This window comes from Ornithodoros turicata, unplaced genomic scaffold (genome assembly GCF_037126465.1).
Source record: "Ornithodoros turicata isolate Travis unplaced genomic scaffold, ASM3712646v1 Chromosome67, whole genome shotgun sequence".
NCBI lineage: Eukaryota > Metazoa > Arthropoda > Arachnida > Ixodida > Argasidae > Ornithodoros > Ornithodoros turicata.
This window is the reverse complement of record NW_026999388.1, coordinates 13,918-24,843: the sequence shown is the minus strand read 5'-3', so window position 1 is coordinate 24,843 and position 10,926 is coordinate 13,918. Positions and strand designations below refer to the sequence as shown.

Below are 10,926 nucleotides of genomic sequence, written 5' to 3'. Positions count from 1 at the left end.
GCCGCGTTCCGGAGGCCGAAGGGCATGCGGACGTATTCGTACAATCCAAACGGTGTAGTGATGGCTGTCTTGGGGATGCTGTCGGGGTCCATGGAAATTTGATGATATGCCTTAATAAGGTCAAGCTTGGAGAAAATCGTGGCGCCGTGTAGATTTGAGGTAAAATCCTGGATGTGAGGGACGGGATACCGGTCGGGTCTTGTAACACGGTTAAGCGCCCTGTAGTCTCCACAGGGCCGCCAGTCCCCGGTCTTCTTGGGGACCATGTGTAGTGGAGATGCCCATGTACTGGATGACGGTCTGACGATCCCCAGTTCAAGCATGCTTTCGAATTCCTTTTGTGCTACCGCGCGACGATCCGGCGGAAGGCGTCGAGGTCGGGCGAAAACAGGTGGACCGTCAGTCTCGATACAGTGTGTCACGCTGTGCTTGGGTTGGAGTCGTAGATTGCACGGCATCGTCAACGCAGGGTACTGGGCGAGGATGGCTTCGAACTTGTTCCTGGGAATGGGAGCAATCGCAGTATGGATGCCAGCAGAGGGGTCGGCCGCAGTTCCGGTGATAGAACCCATTGTCACCGCGTCGATTAGACGGCGCTTGCGAACGTCGACGATGAGGTGAAAGTAATTCAAGAAGTCGGCACCGAGAAGGGGGCGTACCACGTTCGCGACAACAAACGCCCATTTGAACTTGCGATGTAAACCGAAGTGTACCGTTACGGTGCGGTCGCCGAAGGATGGAATGGGTGAACCATTTGCAGCTTGTAGGAGGAGGCATGGGGAGCGCTTGGCACGGTCGCCAGGAAGTGGGGGCACGGCGCTGATTTGAGCTCCGGTATCAACAAGAAAGCGGAGCCCGGAAAGTCTGTCGGTGATGTAGAACAGACGACTTTGCGCCGCGCGGGTTCCGTTCGTCGTCGCTAACGGGCGGCTGACCAGTTTCCCGCCCACTGGCAGGGGGGACGACATTGGCGGGCAGCTGCGCCGAATTTGAGGTGATACCAGCAAAGGAGTGATTCCGGCGGTGGAGGTGACGGAGAACGGTAGGCGGCCGTGCGGCCTTGCGGTCGACTGCCGATGCGCGGTGGGGAGGGGGAACGACGGCGCGACCGGTCGGATCGTAGCTCCAGACGAAGGCTCTCAAGCGACTTCTCCAACGCCTGTAGCCGAGAATCCAGGTCGGGCTGGGCGTGGTGGGTGTGAGACGAGTGAACAGCCGCCACAGATGGGGACATGTCTTCCGTGAGTTGGTCAGCCAACGCTGCGAGCTCCGTGAGTGACGTGGTCTGGGACACCGTGAGCAGGCTGCGCGCGGAGCGCGGCAGGCGTTGAAGGAACAATTCCCGCAAGCATTCTTCGTCGAACGAGCTTGCCTTGTCCGCAAGGAGCGCTTTCAATCGACTCAGGAGCTGAGATGGTTTGTCGTCGCCTAGCTCTTCTGTTGAGAGCAGCCGCTGAAGGCGCTGTGTCGTGCTTGCTTGGAGTCGCTGTAGCAGCTCCTGCTTGAGGTATTGGTAAGGAGTATCGGTCGGTGGGTTGGCCACTATGTCGGCAACTTCGCTTATGTCTCGCTCCGAAAGGGCCCGTATGGTCATGTGGTACTTCGTCGATTCGGAGCGAATACCTTTGAGTGCAAACTCTGACTCGGCTTGCGCAAACCAAAGGCGGACATTATTGGGCCAGAAGTCCAGTAGTCTGCCGGGCGCGGAGATGGCGGCTATGGGAGAAGCGGAGGCGTCGCCATGATCCGAGGCAGACTGCCGTTGTGACGTAGCACTCGGGTCCATGTCCGGTGCTGTAGAGCTAGGGGTAGTGGTGTTCTGTTCGGGTCACCAACTTGAAGGGACGAGCCAGTAAGGGGGAGAGAACGTCTTTACTGGTCAAAGGCCGAACGTAGAAGAAGGAACCGCAGTCAAGTCTCGCGCCTCTGTGCCGCAGGACGTCTTCTTCCTCTACAGTACCTTAGCGTAAACAGCTGAGCGGTATCGTTATTAGGCATTCGCATATACAATTCGTCAATGAAAAACTTCACTTGACACACCAACAGAAACAAATGAGCTTGAAAGGCGTTGCAAGTTCTTCGTACATAGTTCTTCACGAACGATTATCCCAACGTTCAGGAGCACTGAAATTGTGGGTTTACACACTGTATTGTTGGTTTTGCTTGCATTTTCAACGTGAAAAAGAAAAAAAAAATCAGGGAAAGAGAAATAATTAAAATTTTTCGCACAATGACCCTCGTACATAACTACTCCATCTATTTTTTTTTCTTTTTTTTCTCTGCGCCTCTCTGTGCTCTGTATATAGTTTTTCGCGCATGATATCCGGGAGGCTGCTGCTATGCTGGAAGCCCATAAACTTAGTGTAATAATTAAGATGATGTCATTCTCTGCACTTGTCTCCACTATTACTTCTCAGTTACCATATTACTTACAGTGTAGTTTATCAAAATGCACGTTCAGACCAGATCGCTACAACTACTTGTTGAGGTTCATGAGTCACAAGAACTGCTTGAATGTGAATTTACTTCCTAACGTCGACAGGAGCAGCACTAGATCGAGCAAGGGTAAAAACAATGCCTGAAAACCTGGTTTCATTCCAAATTCTTCATTATTGGTGTGTGTGCGTGTGTGTGTGTTGGGGGGGGGGGCATTTATTCTATTTAGTGGTCAAGAGCCCTCGGGACACAGAATAGCTGACTGCAAGCCATACACATGCGGCCCGCGTGTGTGAGAGCCCTGATTGCCCTGATCTAAGCATTGCTTCATCTTAAGCGAGAAATAAATACTGTACTCGCGGGCGCGTAGCACTTCTTTAGCGTTATCTCTGTAGGAGCATCTCCAAGTCTGGTATTTAGTTCTGCTCAAAATCTCTGTTCCAAAGAAGTCGCGTTTGATCAAATTATTGCCACTCGCAGACGCCACCACTCGCATCGCCACAGCACTCGCAGACGCCAAATTGTCCATATCTTCCATTTCATTTACTAATAACTCTGGATATAAACCTGATATCGAAGATGTCATCACTTAAGTACGTAGTCTGTATATTCATGCTTAATAGCTATGAGTCCGCGGCCCATACCTGTTTCCCTTGCTAGAGCCTGCGAAGTAGCGTTTGGTTAAATCATTCATTTTCAAGCGACCAAAGAACAAACAGAAGACAAGATCACACACAAGTCGCTCTGTTGTTGTTTCGTGTTTGTTCTTTGGTCGCTTGTAGATTCACACCAACCGGCCCAATCTATATACTTCAGACATTTTGCCAAATAGTCGCCCAAGTGGCACTCACTGGCGTCAAGTTTCCACTATTTCAGCTCGTAGTAACTCTTGATACCAATTTGATACTGACGGTATCATCATAAAATAACGTAGTCTGTGTGTCGTCTGCGGACCGTAGCTGCTCTGCTTGCTGCACTCTTAGAACTCGCATTTAGTCAATTTTTCGTCCAGAAGGCTATCACAGACGCCAACCTGTCAATTTCATCCGGCAATCTCCCGATATATAGAAAGTCTCATTTTTCCAACGCCCACGGGGCCGCCTTAAGGTTTTTCCCGTTTCCTTCTTCTTTTGTCCCCCTTCTTCCACACCTAGTTTTCGATTTCAAGCTGATTCACAAATAAAAAAAGAAAAGGTCAGGAGTGGTAGCCTCCTTCAGGGTCGCTGGACGCATGAATGGCACAAAAGGAGGATACTACAAACACTTGTCTCATCTGTTCTATGTATACTCGACCCTAGTGACCGTACTTGACTCCGGGTACTGGACTAGTTTGGCACAGAAGAGTTCTGTGTTCGTAACAACTGCCACTCATTTTGAGTCTGGCCACCATTCACAATTTGTGCAAATACGCTTGTTTGTACTTCAATAGCTGTGGGTATTATCCGTGTGTCACATCATGCGGTCCCAGTAACTTTTGCAAATCTTTCCTTGCATTGTCTCTGCGATGACTGCTCCGCAATACTACGAAATCGGCGCCGTTCATATTTCAGACTTTTTAATCCTCTGAGAAACTCTGGAAAGTTGAAAACTCCGATAAACACCCTCCGAATTTTTCAAAATGAAAAGTCCGAAAACTCGTAACATAAGGGACTTACGCAATGCATGTCATACGATGCGTATGTCATGCGATTATGGGTCATAAGATAAGATGGCATGTTGTGTACACAACTTCTGAATGAAAAACACTTGACGAAGAGATCTATTTTAACAGAAGCACACACTAGCACACCACAAACCAGAGTTGTAATGCCGTACAAATATCGCATCCAAAGTTGTTCGCGTGTTGCCGAATAACTGTTACCGGTATATACGTCGTGTTACTGGTTCTCAGTTGTATTTGTGCTGTATCTCTGCTTTTTCTTCTTTTTTTTCAAATGTCCCGCTCCCCTCTATAATACTTCTGCCCTGAGGGTAATAAAAAATCATGATCGATCCATTGGTGGATTTGACGGAAATGCGTTCGTTAAAACTTTTGGAACTCCCCTTCACAACCCTTCACACGACCGTACACAACGCTAACGCAAGACAGCATTCGCAGACAAACGAGCCTTTCGGGCCTCCTCCGATTCAACTTGGCGGCGCCGTCTCGCAGCCTCAGACTTCTTTCGCCGGCGCTCCTCCGCACAGCTTTCATAACCCATGGCACGCCCACGCAGATACGTCTGAACCTGTCGACCACTGCAGCTGCGCGTCGCGTGTCGGGTTCTCCACGCACCCTCTGTTTCACTCTCCACTCACCGCGCCGCGGCTACAGACAGACCACGCCGCGATTCTTTCGTAGCGAGGACTCTAATGCTAGCATTAATAGATGATTCCTTAGTGGACAGTCAAGTTCCTGGGGTAGTCAGAGACAGGCGACGTGGTATCGAAGGGTTTCCGCCGTCCACAATGTCAGAGGCTGCTCAGGAGACTGGTGTACCGCAGGTAGTTGAGAAGCTCTGCAGTCATATCACCGTTGGAATTTTAACGCGTTCCTTCAAAGAGAGAGAGAGAGAGAGCAACATTTATTTAACAGTCATTGGACAGCAGCGAAGAGTCGCATTTCTTGGCCTGTTATTCCCGACGACTTCTTCAGAACCTGAAGAACGGAATGTCGCGACCTGTGAGGGGAAGACTCAAATTTTCCTGCATTGACCTTTTTGACGATTCCACGCTACTGACATTGTAACATGAAGTATAGTTCCTCTTAATTACTAGTTTCCAGAGTCAATAACGGTTTGAGTAACCGGACTCAGTGAGCATTTCAAGTGCCGACGATGAGCAGTCCCAAGGCACAACCGAGGGCGGGCAAGTCTCCTTACTCCCTTATATGCCCTTGTTCAGGAATTCGTGCCGCTGGCTATAAAGCACACGTAGAGCTCCGAAATTAAAGAAAAGTAAAGAAATGTGGGTCCGCAGAGGCAACCATAGTCGTTTAATGTACTTAAAGAATTGAAAGGTTAACGCTCCGCTGCGGTCTCTGTTCGGACACTGTGGCGAATATAGGGAGGGGGGTGGGATCGCCTCCCAATCAGCAAGCTAAACATTATGTTCTTCCTCCCATACGTGCTTCGACAAAGGCAGAGCCTGTATCCCATCCTGTTTGTAGCACGCTGTTGAAACGGACGCTAGTGCCACTGTTATGCGTTACCCAAGAGGATTAGCTGACTGCACGTTTTCCCTGATAGTAGATGTCGTGTCATAGTTGGTTTTCATCACATGCTTTTCGATGCGCTATCAATATTACTGCCAAGCGAAACACACCCACACAAACACATTGATAAGAACGCATCTTGACAGCATTTCCCGCGCTTGCGATGGCCCGATACGTCGCGCCTGAAAACGATAACAGTTCCCGCTTTTCTAAAAGTTTTCTTTCAATCCCTCATAGACGCCCCCTTACGTTGCATCTTCTGCCGATTCACGTGATATTCCGAACCGATCATCGTCATTTGTCACTGAAGCTGGTGACGTCGAGCACTCATGGGTATATCAAGTGCCGCGTTCGAGGTTAGGCCACTTTCTCCTCAGTCGCTTGGTAAGTTGCTGTTCGCTTTTGTTCGTCCTGAGGGTTTTGTAAGTCTTGAAGGGGTTGCGGCAATCTTAGGTGTGTTGTTGACAGTAGTTTTTGCTAGAATTTCGCGGCGTGTTTTGTACGTTGGCTTGTCGTCAATTTAGCGTTCCCGATGACACATCTTTGGGATAGCGGGGCATACGCTAAAGGAATTTTAGGAGTGCTTAAAGCCTTGATCTTTTTCAGGATTGCCAATTTATCTTTTGTGCGTGTCACCGCATGGATCTGCGCTAGATGTGCTCTGTGTGACATCTTCGCTGGATGTGTTGTCTATGTACTTTGGAGGCTCTACGGTGTCGTCGCTGGAGCTACTCTGCCTACGGTGGATCGCCGGTGACGGTCAGGCGGGGTTGAGTTCTTTCTTAGCCAAATACGGCCTGTTTCCTCGTACCCTCTAAGAAACTGTTGAATCTCAGTTGGCGCATACTGGATAGAATTAATGTCGTGGCCTGTATACGGGTATGGCTTACGCCTTGGTCGAGGAACTGCAAAAATGGCGAACTGCTCTTGTCTTCAGCGTGCCTTAAGAGTAGGTGCACCGTATCGTTTCATGTGAGCTTTCATTCGTCTGAGTTCGTGACGTCGTAGTTAATGTCGTACCGAGCTCTTAAGAGGCCATACCAGTCGGGGAGCAACTCCGATTCACGATTTTCCCGATTCTAGATGGCGCCACGCTCGCCGTCCTTATCACGCCGTTCGCCTCCGACTCCCGAAATAACCCCCATTGTGCATGGTTGACCTCGCAAGTTTAAGGCGGCCCGCGCCCTCTGCGTTGTTTGTCGAGTGGTAAAGTGTCGGACTTCGCCACGAAAGGTCCGCAGTTCGATTCGAGACATTCACGTCTTTTTGCTTGTCTCCTATTGCTACATGAGTACTTATTTTTTTGTTCTTATATATTTATGCTAAAATTGTTTACACAAGTCACTACCGCCTGTACTGACTGATTATGGAACGTTTAGTTGCTCTTAGTATTGTTTTACTTGTGCATACTTACTGTATGCCGAGTTGCCGACGTACAAGTGTGATCGGATAGTACGGATGCGGGTATCTCGGAGGCTCTCAATTGGATCTACCAGCGGCTATAAATTAGGCTATAAACATTGCCTACACACAGCACTTAAAATGCCAGTCTGGAGTATCTAGTGCTCAAAACGGTATTCCCCCCTTTTTTTTGCACTCGCTTACATAATAATAATAATTTTACTCAAGAAAGCAAACTACAAATATAATAAAACAGGCCCATCTAAGCCGAAAGGCTTGTGGCACTCGCCCTGAAGCAGCCAGCGGCATACAGTTTGACAGTATATGAACATATAAAGGTACTACATCCTATGATAAAGTTGCCGTAGCGCTGTTTTTAGTTTGTACTTCGATTCCAAAGAAACTGTTGAAGGGGAGCTCATTAAAGTTACGAGGTACATAGCATTGCCTGCGACAAAGTCCATATTTTGTGTGTGAGAAATGCACAGCAAAGTGAACCCGCCTGCGTCTAAAAGAGCAGCATTCGCTAACCGGTGTCCTATATGAGGGGTCCCAAAAATGTTTTTACAACATGCAATTTACCTTGATAATGACCCTATTATTCATGCAAAAATGACATTTTGATATGTATATTTCTGGTAAGTAACCATTATCAAATATCATAATAATTTACAAGGCCTTCGTGCAAAGGACTTTTCAAAATTTCCGTCGTAGAACAGACTTCTTATTATTACCCGAAAACTTCAGTAACATATTTGAAAGGCTCATTTCCTCCATGTTCTCCCTTTTTCTTTTACCTTACACCCGCTCAGAAAAATGATGTCGGTCGACAACCTCAGTGACAGGGGACTCCTTTTCTTCTGGTGTACCAGGTTGCAAAACCGTACAAAGGAGGTGAAGGGCGATAAAGGCTTCGGGTCGACACACGGAAACCAACCAAAAAAGATATCGGAAGGTCGAGCGGCAAGGCCTCGCAGCGAGAGTCGCGATATTCCCTACAGTCTTCTTTTTTTTTTCCTGAACGCCAAGAGGAACGATTCGACAAAAATAAAAGGACACATTGCAGAAAAATAACTATGGTTACCAGACAACGTAACAGGTTCTTGTTTGAGTGTGGCAAAAATACAGTTCGGCCTCCTTATTATGTGGGACAGGATAATATATGCATTCCTTTCTTTTTTAGAATTTCTGAAGCGTAAATTTTTACTCCCGATTCCGTTGTGTTGAATACTGAGGTCTCGGTTAATTCAATCTAAACTTAGACATGAAATTCGGTCGTGAAAAAGCTGAAGAACTGGACACCATGTGAGCCAAATTTATGCGTATTTTAGGAAAATCACTATTCTTGAAGGGCAACACAGATGCAATTACAAAATTGGGGTTTCCAGAGATGAATATGAGCGCTAGTTGCCAAATGAAGGAATGATCACGGAGACGTCGTTTCATATAATCAAAGCACGCCAGAGATGCCAGATTTTCTTGGGAACCGGAAAACATGTCCCGGGAAGAAATGTTCCCGGAAAAAATGTCCCCTCGAGAAACATCCACTCTTGGTACGCGTGGAATTTTTGCGAAATCCCCGGTTGCGATATTACAGGTCTTGAAGTCCTCCGGCTCTAAACAAATACTAAAATTCCTAACCACTTACTAAGGGTTTTTACTTTGAAAGCTCGACCTACTTTTACTTACGATTTCTCGTAGGAAATGCACCGCAATCAATTTCACGTTCGTTGATACAACGTGACACGGGTTCGAATCCTGTCCACAGGTGTGCTCTCTGAGGTTTTCCCTGGGTTTTCCGTCCGACTTTCCTGATGAATGTCGGCTCACTTAGCCCTGAAGTACGCCCAGGACGCATACTAACCCCCCTGTCACCCTCCCTCCTGCTGTCCTCTGTCCATGCCTGTACACCGCGTACAGCAATGGTTGCTTCGCAGCGCTAACACGGAAAAACATTTTCTCTGCTAATTAGCACAAATGTGAAGTGTCACAAAAAGTAGTACGCCGTCCAGTTTCAACAAATCGGGAGAGAAGACGTCATTCGGATTTACCAGGAGCATGTCAAATTCTTTTTTAGAAGTGCGCAGATCGACGTGCACGGTGATGTGTAAAGAGGAGAATAAAATGCGGGGGGAAAGCAACAAAATTGGCAGACAAATATATTTCAATATGTCTAGCGGTATCACATCTCGGGAGCCCCATGACTCTACAGGCCGCATTGTTGAAAGACTGAGTGAATACTGAGCGCAATGACGTATTACCTTCTGTATTCGTATCAATGAAATGAAACGTAAATGCCCACAATCCTGAGGCTCTGACTTCACGCTCCTTGAACGTGGATATCGTCGGACGTAGTTCCCAACTCAACCGGAATACTAGTACTTATATATATAGCTCTGTTTTGTTATTGGTGGCCGTCAGACAATGATGTTGTAGTTGTTGTCTCATACTTTCTATGTTGATGAACCGTATTTTCAATGCAATGAAACCGCAATGAACTACCTGAATAAGTGGGTGTAGAGCTTTTATAACCCATAAACATCTGCCCAGAAAAAGATGTAACGACAACTGTAACACCTGTGTCTGACCGACAGTAGAGAAATACTAGCATCCAGCGTACGATATCGCTAGCGAACTAATGCAGCGAACTATATCCATTTTAGGTTGCTTGTTGAATGGAATGTAGATTTAACTACTCATTATTACCACATAAAAAAAAGCACCCTATGTCTCCCAATTTCAACAAATCCGCAAAGCGAGCGATAACATTCGGTCGGCTGTGATGTGCTTCATCGGCTGTCTAGATTTCAGTTCTTACTTGCATCTATATTTCAGGGGCTTTTAATGCACAATTATCCTCACTTTACCCACCACACACTTTCTTTTCGTAGTAAGCATATTGTAGATTGTTTTTTCATCTTCGCTGACTAGTCTATTTGCGAGCACCAAAAGCTATGCATTCCAGTTATTTAATTTCTAATACAATAGCCACAACTTTTTCAGAATCTACACCGTCCCATTCGGTGGTCATTCACTGGAGTGCTCACCCTGTGTCTTTGGCCTTCCCATTTTCAGCCTTCTGACAGTTCGGCGTTATGATTTTTTGGTCTTTTGGCTGTCGGCCTTCTGATAGTTCGGGGTCATGATTTTCGGCCTTTTCATAGGCTCAATCAGCCTAAATAAATCCATTGCTTTTAGCAAGAGCTATTTAAAAAACAAATGAGAAAAAAGAAGTAGGAAGCTCCTGAACCCCCCCTCGAACTCCATCTTTATGTATAAATGTACATGATAAAATGAAAGGAACTCGATGCGCGACGAGGTCTCGGAGCACGATTTCAGCCTCATAATTGCGCTGATTATTACCCGGAAACTTCAGTACTATATTTTTAGACACTCCTTGGTTTTCACAGGGTACTTAACATTACACCAGACCTCTCGTTCAGCGTAGCCACTAGTTCAGCGGAGAGTCCCCAGTCACCCGGAGCTTTTTCTTATCTTCCTCAGAAGGCCTCGCTTTGTCCGCCGTGCAAAGACAGACGGGTACAGGTTTTGGGTCATCCAACGTGTGACTAGCAAGGATAGTCGAAAGATGGAAAAATCCAGGGAACCGGTCTCCAAAAATTGGCTGTATCTCAAAATACCGTGATCGAAATCCCCGTTGAAAAATAAACTACTGTAAATAAATGTTATCTGGCTGTTTCTGCGCGGAAAATGCCAAAGCCCACTTAGACTAACCTGAACATGAAAATGCAAACACCGAACTTTTACTAACCTTATAATCAACTAACTAACGTGCTGTTCCGTCGCGTCCATTTCATTTATCTCCCATTTCTTAATTTTATTTATGTATTTCGGGAATAGCAAGCAGACGTCCCGTTTGACTGACCTTTAAGCCT

The 10,926-nt window shown here is 46.9% G+C and overlaps 1 protein-coding gene across 1 annotated transcript; it reads right to left on the bottom strand.

Annotated features, from left to right (window-relative positions):
- Positions 1–919: 919 nt before the first annotated feature.
- On the bottom strand, positions 920–1,786 carry LOC135374491 (uncharacterized). Its single transcript, XM_064607455.1, has one exon. The coding sequence runs from the start codon at positions 1,784–1,786 to the stop codon at positions 920–922; it is 867 nt and encodes a 288-aa protein (XP_064463525.1).
- Between the last annotated feature and the right edge of the window lie 9,140 nt (positions 1,787–10,926).

Bases quoted from the DNA above. Each gene is read 5' to 3' on its own strand.
- LOC135374491 (XM_064607455.1), bottom strand. From the start codon at position 1,786: ATGGACCCGAGTGCTACGTCACAACGGCAGTCTGCCTCGGATCATGGC.